Source organism: Typopeltis vanoorti, chromosome 7, assembly GCF_054136105.1.
Source record: "Typopeltis vanoorti isolate ZY-2024b chromosome 7, IOZ_Tvanoo_1.0, whole genome shotgun sequence".
Taxonomy (NCBI): Eukaryota; Metazoa; Arthropoda; class Arachnida; order Uropygi; family Thelyphonidae; genus Typopeltis; species Typopeltis vanoorti.
In genome coordinates, this window is record NC_143555.1 from 1,071,839 (window position 1) to 1,093,547 (window position 21,709).

General features: G+C 37.9%; 1 protein-coding gene across 1 annotated transcript in view; it reads right to left on the reverse strand.

Annotated features, from left to right (window-relative positions):
• LOC150104443 (substance-P receptor-like) overlaps positions 1-19,296 on the reverse strand; it is a 28,068-nt gene extending 8,772 nt beyond the window's left edge. Inside the window, exons 1-2 of the mRNA XM_090395551.1 lie at positions 18,478-19,296; positions 14,056-14,156 (exon numbers count right to left, since the gene is read on the reverse strand). Coding sequence (XP_090251677.1) covers positions 14,056-14,156; positions 18,478-19,296 — 920 coding nt within the window. The remainder of the gene's footprint in view (positions 1-14,055; positions 14,157-18,477) is intronic.
• Between the last annotated feature and the right edge of the window lie 2,413 nt (positions 19,297-21,709).

Here is a 21,709-nt window from a genome sequence, read left to right on the forward strand (position 1 = left end):
GCTGGAGAACTTTGGCTTCAGGTCAACAAAATAGGATATCCGAGTAACACTGATTTCCATCTCAACAGGGTACTGCAAAGCAAGCATCATAGCAGTTATCTTATTCCGTATTGCTTGGAGTTTCACGTTTCCCCCCCTCTTTGTAATTACAGCTCACCAAGGATACAAGGCGGAAATTGTCCCAGAGTGCTCCAACTACCTTGGCTAGATTTTACAGCAGCTTCGCTCTTCAGTCATTGATATTAACATCAAACAGAATAAAATGGTATAATGTCATCCCTACCCATCTATGTACTGACTTTCTGGGTCTAGGGACTCACACGCTGTTTGGTCACTAGTGACACATCATGTCTACCTGTCAAGAAAGAATCTGGCATGGAGGAAAGCATACCATAGCCTGGCAGTAAATTTTAACATCTGGCGATTTCACAACACCAGGAATTCCTTCTGCCACTTATGCCTGAGTGTGGATAACGTGAAGCATGCCTTATATATGTGCCCAGTCTCCCAAAATATCTGGAGGAGGCCGAGTGATATGTTCTGCATCACTCTTTTAACACGGGATCAATTCATCTTCCTGAGTTCTCACCAGCAACAAACAATAGGCAGAGGTCTCTTAACATAGTGATAAATAAGATCTAATATCACGTCTGGAAGATGACGGAAAAAAGTGGAAACATAAATCCTCCAAGCTGGGCAGACATCTCTCGGATCGTGCTCTGCTGTTTCTTTCACGGGGATTAACTTGGATGCTAATCCAGGCATTGAAGGCCACCTCTAGGCAGTTGACCCTGAACGGGTTGATCCCCTGGGCGCCGGTTATCTTCGTGGTTATCCAGCAGACCTCCGAGAGAGATCGCGAAAGAGAAACATGTGACAGAACAGAGCTAATTAAATTAAAATTACTAGCTGAGGCTTTTCCCCTTCATTCTTCCCCATTTCTCTCCCTCCATGACTTTATTTCCTTCTCCCTTACCTTGCCTTTTCCCGCAACTTCCGTTTCCCGGCCACTTCCTCTACTTTCTAGTGGTTCTCTTGCCTCTTATTTAAATAGACCGAAGATGAGATTCTTGACTCTTTCACCACGCAAACCAATTTGACCGCGGGAAGATAATTGGGGTCTGGAGAGCTAGTGCCAGTATTTCGGAAATAGCCTCACTTGTTGGTTGCTCGCGTACTACTGTATACCAGGACTGGATTAACCATGGAGAGACATCCAACAGAAGGATTGACATTGGTCAGCCATGTGTGGTTGATCCTAGAAGGGAGCGACTGGTGTCTCAGCAACAACGTGCAACAGTCGCATGAATCATCCACCATTATAGCAGCGTGGCAGTTCGATCATTTTCCACATGCATCATACCTTGCTTCGCCTAGGGTTCCACAGACGGAGACCCACGAGGTTTCTCATAATGACGACCAGGCATCGCATAAACGCTTAGTATGGGCCGAGAAACGTCGGCAATGGAACATCGGTAGATGGAAGGTTATCTGAAGTGATTAGTCCAGTTTCCTACTGCAGCATGCTGATGGCCTGGTACTCATTTAATGTAATCATGAAGCCATATCCCCTAGTTGCACAGTTGGGGTGCAACAGGCCGGTGTAGGTGGTGTTATGGTCTGGGGAATTTTTCCTGGAACGCCTCAAGTCTGTTGGCTAAGATGCTTGCTCACAAACACTTAATGGCGAATGATACTGGGATCTGGTAGCCGACCCTCGCTATCCACATCTGCAGAAGGTTGCCCTCACTACAGTGCAATCTATCAACTAGAAACCCACCTTGTCGTCGGGAGGGCAAGGAGAACGACAACGAAATCGCCAAATTGCCTTTGCCTCAGACTAACCCAATTGAACATGTGTGGGATATGCTAGAATTGGGTGCGAGAACTGCTGATCCTCCTCCAAAGAATGAGGTGGACTGATGGAGTTGCTTCAGCGGACGTGAATCGAATTACATGGAGAATGTTCGACATTTTGGAATCTGTTCCTAGGCGTCTGTCAGCGTTTTGCACAGAGAGAGGTGGACCATCGCTTTACTACGTGGGTGTACCTAATGCCAAACTAGCTCAGTGTATAAGAATGCTTATTTAGTAAAAATGTATCCATTGTGTAACAATCCTGTACTAAGTCAAGAAAGAGGATTTTCTGTGAACTAGAAACGGTACTTCACTCACACATTCTCTTTCTTATTGAGAGCGTCAATTTTCTTTAGCTACTCAAGTAATACTAAATCAGTAGCAATAGTGACACCATTTATCAATCATAACGGTAGTTGCAGGCAACTTCCTGTTTTCTCAGAATTTCGCGCGGTTTTTATAGATGAGATGGATTTGTTTAATGAGATATACTCACGAACTGAGTTCGCATCCCGTCACGGACGAGAAAAATACTTGGAAAGTAAATTAGACGGTCTCACACGACGTTTCCTTCTCGAAATCTTCATTTCCTCAAAACAAGCCAGAAGACCATCCACAGTTCACTGGCTCAAGAATTTGCTTGCTTCGGCCGTAATTCAACGAAACCGAGTGAAGAAAGAAGCCCAACAAGCTTGTGCTCGAGGCATTTAGCACCCCCCCCCCAAAAAAAAAACACTGAGTATTAGATGGTTATTTCTTGAACTTGAATGTAGAATTCCTATGAACGATCTGAATAAAGACTTTTGAAATAATTTATTACAGGAAAAAGTTCTCGTAAAATTGCAATAAATGCTTCATTTTTCTTTGATTATCTTGCTTACGATTTCTTTGTTTTCTAACCCAATAAAGATTTTAAAGCGTTTTCATTCTGAGTTTTATTAAACTACTCTGTGTGCGGCTGTCGAGTCCTTAAAAGAAGAAAAAAACTTTTTCGGTAAGGGTTTCGTCAAGATTATGAGACGCATGGGCGAAGAAGAGTGTGGTCCATCTTTCACTTACATTACAAGCAGAAGAAAGAAAAATCCGTTATTGAGAAATCGAGTAAGGCTAGAAAACAGATAGTGAAAGCCGATAACGGTGCGTGTGAATCATATCATTTGAGGTTTGTTCTGCCATAAATGTCGTTTTGCCCTTACTCGTGAGTTGGTTCTCAAGTCTTGGAGCGATCGAAGGAGTGCAAACAGATCGAAATTCTGTTTCTTCGCTGCATTGTTGATTCAATTAAGCCTGTTCTCGCTGGAAACGATCTCGAGATGATTTCGCACCGTTTCTTTCAATCAACGTTTATTTTAAAAATGCGAAGCCAATAAACTAATTCCATTACATTCTCACCTATCATCCATTCATTGACTGACCGAACGACACCAACCAAGATTTTATTTCAACCGCACATCCATTATAAGCTGACAAAAGCTTTTACTTAAAACAAGTTCAGTAGAAGCCCCAGTACCGTGTAATCTTATTTTTCTCCAGTAGCAGTGCTTTTTTTGTCTATTTACTAATCAATTCAAGGAGTCTCAAGTGCTGAACAACTATGCATTTTCCATCTGCACACTCGAACAAAAGTACGCTTTGTCACGGCGTACTGGTTGAAAACAGTGCAAAAAAGTATTCAAATTGTAAGTCTGTTTTAAGGCGGGGGTTTCCGTAGTGTTTTCCCCCCTTTCTGCTAATTAGCAAAGTCCTCGCGAAACGCATTTTCTGAAGATATTTTACGAGGGCTTTGCTAATTAAAAAAGACTTGTCTATAAAATGTATTTAGTTTTGTTCACCACGCTACTGGCCAAGACGTCTGTAGACGTCATGGTTATCATGGATGCGAAGTGCATATAAAAATTTTAATACCATTGATATTACATTGAAATAGGTGATGGATACGAAGCGTATGAGTATCCGTATTTGATCCATAATGGCCGGTAAGGTGGTTAACGATGCTTAAATGGGATTTGCTCGCTAACTATGGAACAAAGGATTATCCGAGGGTCAGTGTAGGACTTAAATAGGTGCACGGGATCATTTGAAATGTCAAAATAAAAACTGGGCGCTTCACCAACTCGTTTTGCAAGGAGCCTTTGCATAGACAAAGGCAGACCGTGAAGCACACGGCATACAGGAGTAGTTTCGGAATCGCCACTCATTGCGCAGTTTCCGGTGCATCAGTCTCATTGAAGTGGGTATTTTGGATCGAAGCCTCTGCTGTGGTTTGCTTATTTCCATGAGATAATTTGTCAGAAACGTTTGCGATCATGCTGCAGCGTTTCGTTTTCAACCAGAGTTATTTATTGTTGGTTGGGAATTACTTTTTCTGTTGTGTCCAGCAAAGAATATCTCCAATATTGGCTAGTCATTGAGAATTAGTTTCATATACTTTTCATGCAGACTGATCATGTTTGAAAGTGGGGGGAGGATTATCAGGTTACGAACTGAAGTGCATTGTGCTATTTAACAGGCTATGTAAACTATAATTATAATTAGTCAAGCACTCTACCACAAAAGCAGTTTCACCCTTCATTGAAAATGAAACGAGCAGCATACCGTAAAAGACATTTCTAACGAACAGCCTCGTGAAAATTAGCGAACCCACAGCAAACATCTCCCCATGGGTTCCGATATATGGTTCTGAAATATCTATTTCAATGAGATTGCTGAGCTATATTTTAAAAAACAATACTCATTCATTAAAGTCTTCATACTTTTTCTCCCAATCTCTGATCGAGCAGAATTTTTTTGAATCTAATTAATTAAATCAGAACTGCATTGGCAATAGCGAGCAGCAACTTGAACTAATTGCATTTAACGGTCTGAGCATAGGACAGCTTATAGTCTATGACAGTGGTGTTCAACCTTTTTTACTACGCGAGCTACTTTTCTATAAAAAGTTATTCGGCGATCTACTCTCTTATATAGATAGCGTTCCCCCAACCTGATTACGCACAAATAAACAACTACAAAATAAACAACTAAAAAATAATACACAATTAAAAACTTTATTTGTGTATTTAAAATTTTAATTATCACTTTTAATTATTTTAATACAACAAATATTTAATATAAGAAAAAAAAACAAATATATTGGAATAAAATATTTCTCTATTTTGGAAAACCAAAGTTAGAAAAACAACAGATTGATTACAAACTCACAAGTTAAAGGAAATGCTGGTTGATTAAAAAAAAAAAAAAGTTAATGTGAAATTTGGCATTGTTTGGACCTCGCAATATTTTCAAAGTCAAGTTGATATGAAGAAGTGGCCAATCGCAGACAATCATCCAAATGATAATTTGTAATTTGGTTTCTTAATTGATTTTTTATGACGGTCATATTTGAAAAAGCGGATTCTGACAAGTATGCTGATCCGAAACACGACAGAATTTTTCGCGCAATATCAGTTAATACTGGGAATTGTTCATGTGCATACTTCCAAACTTCCTTGTTTATTGATTTTAAATGTAAACTATTCTGAATGTTTATTGTCTCAAGTTCTACTTCAGCTTGGTTTATATCCAACAGCCCACTAATTTTATTTGAAATTTCTGTGAGGTTCAAGTTTTCTTGAAATGGATTATTCATAAAAGATACAATCATTTCAGTTTTATTAAAATCTTTAAATTTTGAATTTATTTCTTCCTCAACTAATTCTATTTCACGAATAAATTCTTTTAAATCATAGAAAAGCATTTCTTGATTTTGTTCAAAATATTTTAATAAATATGGCAGATGTCTAAATTCGCGGTCATTTATATTTTTCTTTAATAAAAGTAAGTATTGTTGGAAACATGTCGGAACTTAACATGTTAATTAAAATTTTATCTCTACCTTGTAACTCTAAATTTAAATTGCTTAATTTCGTACAGAAATCTACTAAAAATTATAAGTGTAACAACCATCTTTTATCACTCAATTGTGGATAAATATCTCCTTTTTCACCAAGAAAAAGTTTTATATCGTTAATTAATACAAGATATCTTTCTAAACATCGACTTCTGCTGATCCAGCGAACATTATTGTACATCAGAAGTTCCCTATCATCATCTGCCTGTAATTTAAATAACCGTCGTTGCGGGGGCTCGAACAGAATTTACAATTTTAAATGTAATATCCAAAACATCTTTTGTGTTTGTTGGTGAATAATACAGTGGTACTTTAAAAAATCTGGATATTTGTCATCGTTTTTACATAATGAAATGAAGCCTAATTTATTACCTATCATTGCAGGAGCGCCATCAGTAGTAATAGACACCAGTTTAAAAAGCGGAAGTTTGTGTTGTTTCAAAAATTCATCAAATGCTGAAAAAATGTCTTCTCCCCTAGACCTTCCCGATAATGGCATAATTTTCAAACGTTCTTCTTTACTTGAATAATCTTGAAATACCATACGAATAAATACGATTAACTGAGCAATATCAGTGAAGTCGTTTGATTCATCCAATTGTAATGAAAATGCAGCACACTGGTGAATGTCTGACATTAACCTGGCCTGGAAACTTTTCTCCGGCAATTGGAACTCTTCTTTTCGGCAATCTGAAACCGTGTTTGCAGCCTACAAGTAGTTTCTCTCTAGGGACGTCTCGAACCGATAAGCTCCTTTCTGGTAGCAGGAAACTGCTCTCTCAAGCAACGTGGATCCGGCCAGTCTCTCTGACGGCGACTCTGAACCGGGCGGCCTCCTCTGACAGCAATTCTGGAACCGGGACCCCTTCTGCTTGCTTCAGTCCCTTTTTATCAGGCCTCCTCTGAGACCTCGCATGAAGTTTGACAACCCCCAAAGAATCAGTATGAATCTTTCATCTTAAGTTTCAAGTTCGGCACGCCTTTTGTTCTCCTCTGCTTTCTTTTGATTGTAAGTTGCCGGCCATCGGAAAGTAGTTTGAACTCTTTCTGACTAACTTCTGAGATGTTTACACTTAGTCTGCAAGCCTTTTTAATGCATACAAGTTTCAATAACAACCTTTGTAATGCCGCCGTGTACAGATTGCGACAAAAACATCGCCTTTGTTTTTAACACTGACATATTCTTATTAAAGCGGTATATACAGTTAGCTTCAAAAGAGTTATTTACAAAAACATCTAAAACAAACTATACCGAGACAAACAAAGTTTATTTTTTTACAATATTCACATGGGACTTAACCTAATTAAAAAATTGATGTACTGTGCTTTGGAATATTTAATATTTAAGCTACAATCGAGTTTTTACACTTTGCCTATAATCGTATTCACTCGGCTCGCTGTTTGACTTCCACCGATCCAAATTAATTCATTTACCCGGACTTCATAAGATAATAACTGATTTGACAATTTAAACGAAAAAGTAATAAACAACAGCAATACAGTTAAAGCGAATTAAAATTAATACAAAATAATAAATAAAATATTATGTTTTCAGTTTTAATTAAATTTGTAAGTAAGGAGGAATACACAAGAGATTGGCCAAAAATCGCTCCGCGATCAACCGGTCGAACACCCCTAGTCTATGAGTTTCCTTCGTCTTTTGAAACGTCCAACCATTCAGAATACCTAAGAAGATAAACAGAGATGGCTGAAAAACAGTATCTTGGTGAAATTATGAACATAAGACGTGTCATTGAACTCAGACCACTATATTAGAAAAATAAGTGTCTATGCGACAAAATTATTATAAGCCAAATACAATTATCCATTCAAAATTACAAACGCGATACCGTTGGGATTGGTAGAAGCAAGCAAGATGACGACATCGTTTTCATCATCTATTACAAAATAATACATGATTCATGTACTTAACATTTAGAATTGTATTCTGAAGTTTATTATTGATCATGCAAAAATCAAAAGAAATTTACAATACATACCGAGAACGAGAGTCTTCTGTCATTCATCTGAACAAATGACGAAAACGTTGATATTTTATTATCAGGCCACTCACTACACGCACCAGCTATCATATTTATTCTTAAATTCATTCACGCTGCTTGCACATACCACATCCAATGGAAATCCATTGCAGTCACGCACTACCCTATGAGAAGAAAATCTATCCCTCACCGCATATTAGAATTCATTTGCAGCTGCCAAGGACGCTATATTGTCCTTTCCACACCCGCCATAAAATGAAAATTTTCAACAACTGAAATCAATGCGGTATTACCCTTTCAGAAGAGTTTGTAAGTCTCAATCATATCACCCCTCTTACCTTTTACTAGTGTCTTCAGTCTAGAAATTTTCAATCTCTCTTCGTAATCAGCATCTCACAATCCTGATATCATTTTACACGTCTTTGCGTTCTCTCCAGTATATCAGAATCACAACGGAAACCGACCTAACCTCACCAGGAGGCCAAACCTGCGCACAATAGTGCAAGTGAGGTCTTATCAAGTGGCAAAATGACATCCTTATCTTTACATGCTAAACTTTGTTTCAGCATTGCAATTATGTTTTGAATTTGTTTTGCAACTGGTCTCCGAAATTCAACTTCCTATCTATTAACACTCTCAAATACCTAGCCTGATCAGTTTTTTTTTTTATCTTAATCCCACCAATATAATATGTAATCACGTCGAAGTGCATGACTTCACATTTACTGACATCCATTTTCCTATGCCCAGAATTCCAGCCTATTCAAATCCTTCTACAAGTATTGCATATCAGCAGGATTCCTGATTACCCTACCATCTTTGCATCATCGGAAAAGAACTGCATGTTACCTGTCAAATCCTTCCCCAAATCATTAATGTATAGATTGAATAACAGTGGACTAAGGCCTGATGCTTATGGTACACCACTGGCTACCTTAAATCTTGCAGACGCACAATCCCCATTTAACACATTTTGATTTGACAGCAGTCACCCATTCTCTTAACCACGCTAATATTTTATAATCCAATTCATGCAACAGTCTATCATGCTGTATTCTGTCAAAAGCCTTAGCAAAATCCAAAAGTATCATGCAGTATCCATTCCCCTTTTAGTTCGATGGTAACATTGTTATAGAATGTGAGCAAATTGCTAAATAAAGTTGCTAAATGAGGACTGGATAACTAGCAACATCCTCTTCAGAACGTATCTTAAATTCCTCGAATTCGTCACAACAGTACAACGAATTCCTGAAAAAAGAACGAACTTCTTTATTGCGTAAACCCTGGCGAATTACACCGATAATGAAATCCAAAGAAGAATGTCCCTGGAAAGTATTAGAAAAAACCTTGTAGTAGAGTGAATGAAGCATCTTTTTCTAGTTTCGATAATGTCGCAGTCAGTACGCATTTTGAATCCAGTCAGAAACTGTACACACTAATTATACGAAGGTTAAAAATTCATGCAAGACAACGGTCTGCAAAAACTGCGTATTAATAGTCTTCCTGGCCATTTAAACAGTGAACTGAGTTCCGATGCCTCTAATACAAGACGGTTAGTTTTTATTTTATCGAGCGTATGATGTACAGGTCTCAGAATAAAACATACAAATTACATAAAACAGAATAAAAAATTGTAAAAATCATATTAAAAGGGGTACACTAGGCTGAAATGATTAAACATCAAAATTAAGAATCAGGAGTCACAGCTTATTCCGTAAATCCCAGATCCACTCCAGAGATTCTGGGGTCAGTTTAAAAAAAAGTCCTCTTTAGAACCCGGGAATAAGTAGATAGGACACTCAAGCACAGTGTGATTGATAGTCTGAATACCTCATTCGCAGTTTCGAGTATCGGACCAGTTCCACTTATGCAAGAGATGCTTACATCTCCCATGTCCTGTTCTGATCCGATTTAATGTGGTCCATAAATGTCTAGGGAGATTGAAGCCCTCCAGACGAGATGTCGGATTTGAGATGGGCATTTGAAGATTGGAGGTATGTTGAAACCAATACTCTCCCCATGACTCACATAGGTCGAAGTTCTGGTCGTTTATTTGTATTGCACTCCTCCAGGCAGGGTGCCTGGATTTCAGTCTTCGTGAAGTATTGAACGAAATGTCTTGTTTGATAGGTAAGGAACTGTTTCCAATTATTTTTGTCCATAGTTTGCTTAAGGCTTGGGTCCTGCGGGGCGAGGGACTATATTACTGAGAGTTGGGAGCAAGTAGCAGATCTTAAAGCTCCAGAGATCATATTCATAGTTTGATTCAGCTGGACATTGACTAAAGAAGTGTGTGCGCTGTTCAACCACACAGGAGCACAATACTCTGCTGTGGAATAGACCACTGACAGTGCGGTAATACGCAGTGTGTTGGCATCAGAGCCCCAAGAAGTACCAGCAAGTTTATGCATTATGTTATTACGAGTTTTTAATTTCCCAGCAATATTTTCTAGATGATGTTAAATGGCATACTTCTGTCTAGTAACTCCTAGGTATTTTGGATGATTGTTAAATTTCACCTGTTTATTTCTGAAGTAAACTTTTGGGATATAGTTGGCCTGGATATTACTTAAATGAAAAGATGCTACTTCAGTTTTGTTCAGGTTAGGTTGTAATCGCCAGCTTCTAAAGTATTTATCAAGTACAGCCAGATCTTCAGTTAAGGTGTTCTCAGCTTTATGGAATGTTGAGTTGCAATGGCAATATCGTCAGCATACATGAATCTCCGTGATGTTGTCTCTGGGATATCACTAATATATAAGTTAAAGAGCAATGGGGCAAGAACTGACCCCTGACGTAGGCCATTTTTAATCTTAAATAATTTACTTTGAGATTCATTGAGAGATCCTTGTATCCATCTGTCTGCTAGTATTTGATTAATTAGGTTGGCTAGTTTTGTTGATGGGATAGTTTCTAGGAATTTTAAGATAAGACCCTCTCTCCACACCGTGTCATAGGCAACAGAGGTCCACGAATACCGCTGTTGTTTTCAATTGTTTTTCATAACCGTTCTCTATAAAGGTTTTCAAGGCCAGTACTTGACCGCAGCAACTTCTGTCAGGTTTGAAGCCAGCCTGTTCCTGTGGAGTTCTGCTATGTATATTTGAAGAAATTCTGTTGTATAGCAGCATTCTTTCGAGAAGTTTCAGGCAGATGCTTAACAAGACAATAGGACAGTAGTTGGAAGCAATTGTAAGGTCTTTGCAAGTTTTAAGACAGCAATGATTTTAGATATTTTAAAAATTGATGGAAGTATGCCAGAGTCCAGGATATTATTGTACATAGCAGTAAGCCATTGAATAGTTTTTGGTCCATAGCTCTTAATGAATTTAGGGTAGATGTTATAGAGTCCAGCCGCCTTTCCAGTCCTCGATGAGTTAACTGCCTGGGAAGTGAAAGCCTGAAATAGTGATGATGGTGGAAGATCTGTTTTGAGATTTTTTGTTTTTTTTTTCACCTCTCTTGTAGCTACTTTATCTTGAGGGTATTTAGTCATCGAGACTATATAGATCTCGATGACTAAATATCCTATCACTAAATATGACTATATAGTCATCGAGGCCGCCATAGATCCGAAACACATTTGCAATGTGTTTCGGATCTATGGCGGCCAGTTTACCAGAAGTCCTTGTATTAGGATCAAGCTTCCTAATCAGGGACCAGGCTTTTCAACTGGAATGAGTAAAATTTAAATTGTTCATTGTTTTAATCCATTTGTCTTTTCTAGCATTGTCAAGAGACTTCAGTAGCTCAGTGGCTACTGTAGGGTTATTATTAGTAGAGAATTCTTTATACAGTTTTTCACTATTCCAGCCTGGGATATCTTCTCTCCTGAAACCTCTTGGAATGGTTCGTTTGGCAGCACCAATAACGATGCCAACAAATCTAATTGTAATTGTTTACAGTGGGCTTTATGAATCTTATTACAGTGTCAACCTTATTCTTAAAAGAATCAATACTATAAGAAGAATCAATAATAAAAGACGGTAACAAAAATATACTTATTCAAAGGTATCATTGAAAGATTCGTTTTCCGATGTAACGCACCTTAAATTAAAATCAAATTTATAAATTTTTCAACAGCAGAGCCATGATTAACAAAGTAAGGTTTAAATTCGTTTAAAATATCCTTTAAAATATAAACGTAAAATGGTAATCAAAATGCATGCAAATGCATAATATATTCATCGTGCAAATCAATGTGGAAAAGAAAACTATCCCCTGTGGAAAGCAAGAGCGGGTCCACAGTCATAACTTCGAAAGCCTTTCAGTGTGTTTCGTTGTGAATTAGAGTCGAAAATTCCGAATACCAAGAATTCAAGGGAAAGTTGAAAAACCCGAGCTAAAAATTCCTCAATACTAAATCGTACTTTTATTTCCGAATTGAAAGAGAAAGTTTTGGCCGTTCCGAAGCGGATTTCCTTTTTAGGAAGTTAGTGCGGCAAATTGCCGGTCAATCCAGATCAGCAACTTTCACAAAAATATAAGAAGCGTGTTGAGAAATGTCACGACATTGAAATAATAACCAACGTGAGATTAGATTCGTAAAAACATTGTCAAGATTTTTTCCTCAGTTGTCCGATGTTCAGCGGCAAACTTCAACTCCTGTGTATTCTAAGAGTGCTGCTGTTAACATAAAAGACCACGTGTCTGACTGCATTACTGGAAGAAGGTAACAAAATCGTTCATTTCTGTAATTGCAATCGATTTCCAAATAGTAGATTTCATTTTTCATTAAACATTTTCAAAATTTAATCCACCATTAGAAATCTTTTTGGCAATTTTATTCCTTCCCAATTGTGTTTGCTTTTAAGGGATAGTTAACGAGCTATCATCACGCTTTCGCTCGAAATTTGTCTTTCTATTTTAGCAATCTTATTATTGTGGCAGCCTCGCAGAAGAATTTCTGCAGGTTAATTCCGCCAAAGCCGAAACGTTTCACTTGATGACAAGCAAAAAAAAGTGATTTCATTCAAGTGAGCCTCGTTACTTTAACGGAATTTAATTTCCCCGCTTTAATCGAAATCAACTAGTTAATTAAATTAAAAGCAGACGCGTAACTGAAGGAAGAATGAAACACTAAAACCGAAGAAAACATTCCGTTTTTGGCAGTGATTGAAATTTTGTATATAATATATTTCATTTTTGTATAATTTTTTCTGCTTAAACACTGTAAAGTCAAGTGAACGATGAGCAGAACATTACGGATAAACTTCAGTACGCAACAAGTTTGCTTTTAGCAGTTCGTTTTACTGCCGAACATTAATGGGAAGATAAGATCATTAAAATAGGGTGGCGAATTAGCATACAACCGCGTTACACGAAGACCAGGAGCGTATTCACTGCACCAATAATTTCGATGCGCAACTGGTGCAACAGCTAATGGAGTGACCGTGGGCGAAAGAATTTTAATCCGTCCCTTGGAATATGAATTACCGCTTAATCCTGCTCGTGATCATCTTCTCGCTTGACTATCAATCACGTAGCGGCAGTTCCATCAGATGCCGTGGGAGATTTTATATCTTTGTGGTGAAAAGTGAAATACTTTTTTCGATGATGTAGAACGTGTTCTTTGAAAATTATAATTGATATTACAGTCGTTAATTAAATTCAGTAAATTCTTCCCTACAGGTCATCTGCTACCAATAAGGGACCATTTCGTTTGTTTTTAGTTCACCTTTTCACTTTCTATTGAGGGCACAGAGTTGTAACAGTTACGGGAACATATGCCCCACTAGAAAGTAAAGATGAAAACAGTGAAGAATTTGATAAGTTGTGACAAGATCTATATTAGATAAATCCAAGTTATTTCATATTAGGGAACTATTTTAATATAGTAATGAAACTCGATCGTTTCATCTTATGTCTATAATGAGTGCCTTTTTTAGACGAAAGATGTGCAAAATTTATCTAAGCAGTTGAAGATTTAAAAAAAAAAATCAGAAACTGACTACTAATAAATTTGCAAAATTATTAAATCCTCTAGGTTTAGATGGGAAGAAATATGTATTCAGATGATCATTCGGTAATAAGGAATATTACAAAAACTCCAAATTATGATCATGCTGTGCATAATGATAATAAAAATTCATTTTAATTCACTGACACGTTGAAGAAACTTTATATTTTAAAATGCGCCTTATGAATTAAGAAAATTCTATATTATTTACATCCATACATTTAATTACTTTCTATGATATAGTATTATGGAAGTAAACATTAACTTACTTTACGAATTTAAATATGTTCATTTTCAAGCATAAAGTATTATTCTCTTAGTATAATAATCGAGTAATGCTCACTTACTTGTTAATATTTGGTTCTATTTCCTTGAGAATATTATAAGATTGGAATGGCAACCAGCAGATAGCAAATATTGCTATTACGAAAGAAAGCATTTTGATCACCTGTAAAGAGAAAGAAACGAAAAACATCTAAGAGATGGCATAAACAAAACTAATGTAGTAAAAATAACTAACGCTGGGTTCACAATAAAGCGTCAAGAGGCTATTTTTTTTCCAGCGGCGTAAATTAAGTTCAGGGGATAATAAATCCCTCATTATTTTAAGTGATGGAACTTGCTCCACCTTTTCTCCGAGTTGCCCTAGTGTTGTACTACCCAGGTGTTGACTCACGCTTGGACTCGCCGATAGTTCTTCGGTATGAAACTGAGATTTCGATCTCCGAGTTTCGCATCCGGCTTTAAAATAATGGGGGATTTATTATCCGATGAACTTAACACTGGGTTTATTTGTAGTAAGATTTCAAATTACTAGTTTCGCCACGTGAACTAGTGTCTTCATCTCGCGGTTTAGATGAACATACATATATAAATAAACAAGTTTTGATTAGGAATCAATACATTACTAAAAAAATACCGAATGTGTAGGAACCGTTACACAACTACAATAGAAACACGTGGATGCTGGCACATGCTGAGTCATTGTTCAGCAGGTGCGTCCGATAGTTAACTCCGATGTGTTTAGAGATGTGATGAGTGACTTCCAATTGTCACACAGAATCATCCCTTGGTTTCTGTTTAGGGTACCTTTGAGTGGATTAGCCACCGTAGCCTCTTTTATGTTACGGGAGCTGTAATCTTCTTCTATGCATGGCATGGAGCTCTTATCCCATTCAATGTTGTGGTGAGTGTTAGAGAAATGGAATGCCAACCCTGAACTGTCTTCCCTGCTGTTGACGTCTCCAATGTTCCTTTTGTCTCATTTCTAAAATTTTTTGTCTCGAAGTTTCCTATGTAATTAAGGCCACAAGAACACGGGATGTTGTAAACTTCAGGATGTTTGTCGAAAGAGTTGTGGTCCATGAGTGAGCGTAACAGATTTCGTACTGTCATAATTGGTTTGAAGACTATTCTAATGTTATCATTAGAATAGCCTTCAAATGATCACAGCCAAGTTCATGTCCGCTGTCAACTGACAAAGTTCCAAAATTAAGATTTACAAAAAGTGACTTACGATTTTCATTGGAGCGCTGCCAATACTATCATCCCGCATCGGAATTACAAAATCTAATTTTTCGATAATCTCAAAGGATAAGAAATGAAAATGGGAATATCGTAAATATCCGAATCTTTCATAAAAAGCAGCTAAAACTACCGACTGACTAAATACTGCCAGAAGCAGTTTAACATGTTCGCTGCCACGCTACTCAGTCATAGTTTGTTCCCGCACGACAAGCGTTTTCGCGTCTTCAAGGTCACTACGAGTAATCTCGTAGTTGGCTTATCAGATAGAATTTTGTTACGCCAACTACGAGTAATCTCGTATCACTCACATCTTCAAGGTCACTACGAGTAATCTCGTATCCGGCTTATCAGACAGAATTTTGTTTCATACGCCAACTACGAGTAATCTCGTATCACTTCCATCTATATATTACATGTGATGACGCCAGTGTTTATTGCGTCTAGTTCAGTTTTAGTTTCTAGTCTCTAAGAACCTTCAATTTCGCCATGGCCAGTAAAAGAAAACTTACTGATATAGAAGTAGAAGCTTATGCTAATATGAGCGATGCTGAATTTCATGAAATTTTTGGTTCCGATTCCGAAGATGATCCTACAGACGACTCTAGCGGTGACTCCGATGATGAAGAAACTTTTGAAGATGAAGTTAGCAACCAGCCAAATACATATTGGGAAAATTCAGAAGAGCCCCCACAATTTGACTTTGTTGAAATTGCAGGTTTTAAAATTGACACTGGAAATTTCAGTATCAAAAGGTTAGTTGAACTTTTCTTTTCTGAAGATTTTCTCACAATTTTAGTAGAACAAACCAATTTCAATAGATTTTAATAGTTTTAAATTGATTTACAAATTACGTGTTATACTACGGATTACCTCGCGCTTGGCATAGGAGGTTGGTAATCGACATACGAGAATACTCGTAGTTGGCTTGTGAAGCTCATATACGAACTACGAGTATACTCGTAGTTGGCAGCGAACGTGTTAACAAAAGCTTAAAATAAAAATGACAGGAAAGTGGAAGTGGGGGACCTCTTAAGAAACTTTAGGGAGCTGATATGGGAAGATCTAAAAGCCACTAAAGCAGAAGTTAAGACAGCTCCAAATTAAGAAGGGAGGCAGGAATTATTTAAATCTGAAATAAACGATCTGAATTCATCGATTGAACACCACTTGGAAATACTCACGGTTTGAGGATCAAAACATTGAAAGCAATGAAAGCTAATATCGATGACTGAGCAATAAAAACGCAGAAGTAAAACAATTGAAAATGATTAGTGAAGATGCAGATTAGCGAACAGAAACGGGAAGGAAAATGAAAAAAAAAAACAGTAGTGCTCGAGCTTTAACACTTTTGAAATAATCAGCATACCAGCAGTTCGTAATGATGTAGTGTAAATGAAAAAATAGCGAAACTACTTGGACTTGTGAAATCGGCCATTACTGCACGTCCGGCAACAGGAAAACAGCCATCAAGCCAATTGTCATCCAAAGTTAACGTTAAAAGTAAATGGATGGCAAGAAAGCTAAACAAAATAACAACCAGACGGTTTGATGAACAACTGAAGGCCCGTCTACATAAATGACCACAAGATCTAAGTTAAGCAACTTTTTTTTTTATCAGCGGACGACTTTAACGAACGCAGTTGAGCTGTGAAAGGGTGTTGAGAAGCTGCTGCACATGATTCAGTGGATTTATCAAAGGGTGGAGGAATTATTGATGCCATTTCGGATGAACATTGGACTTGGAAATATTTGTAGAACACTGGCTGCCGAAATGGTGCGAAAACAAATTGGTGAGAGCAATTTGGCTGATTAATGACCATCCTGCATTGAAGGAAGTAATTTTAAGGAGCTCTTAAGAGCACCGCCCTAGAAGTGCGAAAAATATTCAAATAGAAGCGGGGGTTTGATTTCTGCAGGATTAATAGTAGTTCAGAGGTGAAATAAACCTTGAGCGAAAGAGAAATCCTAGTTTTTTGATGCCGAGGAAGCAACAGTTGTAATGTGCTTATGTCAAGAGGTCTGATGAGAGTCATTCCGAGGAGAGAGAAATCTCTTGTCTAGAAATTTGGGTGTTGTCAAGAGTAAGACTGGAAGAACGCGGTTCTATTTTTTGTAGGAGATGATAGAAATGCATTTCGCTGCATTGAAACTGACAACGTTGTTCGAACCCCCATCGAACAACAAATCAGAGTTCAAGATAGAAGTAATGATTGAAGTTGTGGTCTGTGTTGGACATAATTTATGAAATGAGAAGGAGCGTAGTGTGCTATCATCAGCAAAGTTGGATATTTGATTGGTGATAAAATAGAGTAAGGCCTTAATATATAAAAGGAAGAGAGCGGGAGAGAGAACAGAACCCTTTGAAACCCAAGATTTAGTTTGAAGATGGACTGCCCTGAATCATCACTCGCGGCGTCCGCCAGTCGGAAATATTCCACGTCTCTATGTGTTACGTGTATTCTCATATACAAATGATTGTAGATACACAGCCATTTCGTTTCATAGTGACAGTATAGCTTACATTTATATTTCTTCTAGTAACCAGCATTGCTACTATTGGCTAATCTTTTTTTTTCTGGTAACGAGAATAGCTACAAGCCTCAGAGTTCCTTCTGCTCTCTTCCGTTTGTGTTCTTTCTTCTTACGTGTTTTTAACATTAGTTTTGTTAAAACTCTATTTTCACTTTACTATTACATTTCTAAATTTCTGTATTAGTTTTTCTCAGTATTAGCAATTCCAGTCTTCGAACTTATTATTTGCTGACAATATTTTTCTACTTTCTAACCTTTCGACCAAGTATTATCTGTTGCGTATTTTATTTGCTATTTTGGATGAAAACGACCTAAAATAGCCTCGCTATTTTACTGATTATTTACATGTACTGTGATCTCCACCCGCTTCGATTTGCAAACCTATATTTCTTTGATACACTGACTGCATTAGGGTGTGCTATAAGTTTATATTTTAACAATCTGATAATCTTGCTGTAGAGACCACCATGTTTCAGTCTGCGAGATCTTGTACTAAGTCCTGTACATAATCTGAGATCGCATCTTGTACAAAATTCGAGTTTCAATTCATCTCCCCTCACGTCTTTCACAGAGCAGCGTGAAATTTTATAAATTCATCCCGTTATTCTCAATACCGAAGCCATTACACGACCATTCCTCCTTACTTGATTTCATCGAGATCATTCGGACATGTTTGCTTTTAAGCGCAGTCGAAAGAAAAAAAAACATACCTTTTTCTTATTTTTTAAAATCGATGCGTCTCTCTGCTGCTGAGCGTTCCCTGGGGTGGTGGTGCTCCTCAGTCGCAGTCCCATCCTGCAGTAGGCATAACTTATGATACAAAGGGGTATAAAATACTGAAGAGAGACGAGCATGTGGTTGTAAGTTTTCCAGATGGCAGGGGAAAGTCCGAGGTTGTCACAGAACAGCTTGGTGTAGTTGGACCCTTTAGGATACGTAACCACCTCCACCTGTAAGGCAACGGCATACGGAACACTCGCTAGAGCCGAGAAGGTCCAGATGAAGAGTATGGCGAATTTTGTTCGAAGCTTGCTCGTGCGAGCCTTAAGGGGGTGCATGACCGCCCGGTATCTATCCAAAGCTATAGCAGTGAGGGTGAATATGCTCACGTTCACTGACAGTACCTGAACGAAAGGACAGAACGCGCACATGAATTTGGGAAGCACCCACCGCTGCAGCAAGGCAGCCTGGAATTGAAAGGGGATTGAAAATAAGCCAATAATTATATCGGCGAAGGCCAAGTTGGCGATGAAGAAATTAGTCACCGTCTGCATTCGTCTGCTGCTGCCGATTATCCAAAGCACACAAGAATTCCCGATGACATCCACGACAGAGATCGAGCCGTAGCAGAAAGAAAGAAGGACAACGATACCGACCGGAACATCGTAAAGCTCTTCTTCGTAGGTGTCGTTTGCCAAAGGAAAGGCGAGCGATCTGTTGAATGTTTCAGTAACTTCGTCAAACTCTGCACCGATGGAATAACTGAAATCCAAGTCTGTATTCATAGTTTCGTACGTCACTAGCGGCATATATTCGGTGTGTTCACATTCATTCTTGCTTTCGCGACGATAACAACATGTACGCAAACGCAACTCTTCGTTGTAACGTGTGACACGCGCCGCCTAACACCGACTGAATTCTGCAGGCAGAACGCAATACACTGGAAGTTTAACTACAGGAGAAGCGCTGGTGCTGCCATGGAGCGAGTTGATGCGAAAGCTTACGTTATCATTGCTGTGCTGTGTTAAAGATCTGTGCTCATCGCTAGAGGAAACATAATTGCAATTTGTCTCATTGCAAAGAAGGAAATTCGCATGCATATTGCAGATAAGAAATGCATATCAATACTCCTAAACCAAAACTGTAAATCGTACATGAAGCGTATATATGTTTTATATTTATTATTTATTATTATTCCCCCATTCAATTCGGCCGCAGAAGTAAGATATAAATATCAAACTACTAATAATAACTAACATGAAAAAAAAAAAAAAAGATATCGAGCAAAGCACATCACTTGAGTTTTTTTTTTTTAAACTTTTTTTTTATCTAAAGGTGGCTGACGGCAACTCTTATTATTGCAATGAGTGTAGAATAACTGGGTGCAGGGTGCACGATTCTTGGGTTCTTGCATAAATAATTTGACTTGTAACTTTTTTCAGACTTGTTAAGAGAAATTCCTCAAACTATAACTAATTGAAAGTGATCGTCTGTTCAAGATAATTAAAAGGGATCGAAGCACATCAATTGCGCTTTCGGGTTGAGCTTCAGTTATTAAAACTTAGAGTCGTTATTTTTGTTTGTTTGTTTATTTTTTTACATAGGTTGTTTTCGAAGTTTCGCTCTTGCGTTATTCTTGAACAAATTTATTCTGTCAACATTTCTACAAATATCCAAGCTTAACCACCGGTCTGTTAGGCGAGTGGTTGAAGTCTCTGACCGAGGCTGTAATCGAATCCCACCTTACGTACTGATGTTTGTGTTTATCCTTAGGCAGTGAGGAATTTTGATTAGGCCTTTCATTTTCACCTTGTAACACAACCATACCAGTGATTAATTCATACTGCAATCTGCGGATCCAGCACACAGCTGATTCGTCTCTCTCTCTCTCCTTCCTACGAACTGTATATGCTATTATCATCTGAAATACGAGAAGAATTTGGGTACAGACTATACAGTCTGCTCGATTAGTCTGTATTGAATGATCATTCTTCGAATCCACGTTCATACCGCAGGTTTTGTCTCAAGGAAACGTGAGCAGATTTACGCTGCGATTCAAATATACAGTGTACAAATATAAGAGTCAAGTCAGGTGCGAATGAAGCCGATCAGATGGAAGTTTCTATGAGACCTTGCCTCCTTTATTCCTGATGAAGAACATAATTTCATTTCATATCCCGAAAAATAATAAATAGAGGTGTATTTGAAACTAATTTGCCTAAAGACTAAACATTTTCTAAAGTTTCAACAACAAAAAAATTCTTTCTCCATTTCTCTCCAACAAAGTCGCAAATTTTCAAAGCTTAATACCAGATGAGAGGTCATACAAATGCCTTAAAAAGTATCACAAAAAGGCAGTGGATTTCTGACAAATTCCCTTCCTCTTTTGCGGGCAATGATCGGAATTATAATAAATCAAGGATGGATTCCGCGATTGAAACATGCACCGTGAAAAAGGAGAAATGGGAAAAGCTTCAAAGTCTAACTTCGGTGTTTCCTGAGGAGAAAGAGGCGCTTCACGGAAAATCTTCATACATGTTTGTTACTGCTCAGATCATTTAATAATTCTAATTTTCAACAAACAATTGACGACGCGGCGTTATTAAATCTCTATGCCAGTAGTAGTGCAAGATTACTACGGTCTCTCGTTGTGTATTTCGTTGTCCACGCTACAGTGCAAAAAGGTCAATCATTCTAATATCCAAGACGCACGGACTCGTTCACACACATACAGAGAGAAACAGTTTGTCCTTTGTATATACAACAGGGTTCGACAAATTATGCTATATTCTACTCGCCACGAACAAAATGTTCCCTTGCCCAAGATTTCCCCCCTCTCCTCTAATTTTTAAATATGTGACCAAGTAAGTCGATAGCAGTTCCATAATGTGATTAGCGCTGTATCGTAGTTGGAGAACATTTTCTTTCTGTGAGAAGCACACTAAGAAGGAAGAATCAATACGCAATGACGAGAGGAACAAGAGTAAAAACACCGATTTTTGTTTGTGAAAATATAATTTTACAGCCAAGAAAAAATGCGCGTGCAGTCAGATTAAGAAACATGGAAACGCACGCACGTGTGTTTCCCAAAATACGAAATTTTCGGGTGCGACGTTCTGTATAGAATGGCCATCCGGATAGGTGGTGCCTTCTATCGGCTAATGCAGAAAATATAACATCGAGATTAAATAAGCGAGATTTCTTTCGATATGATTTTTTTTC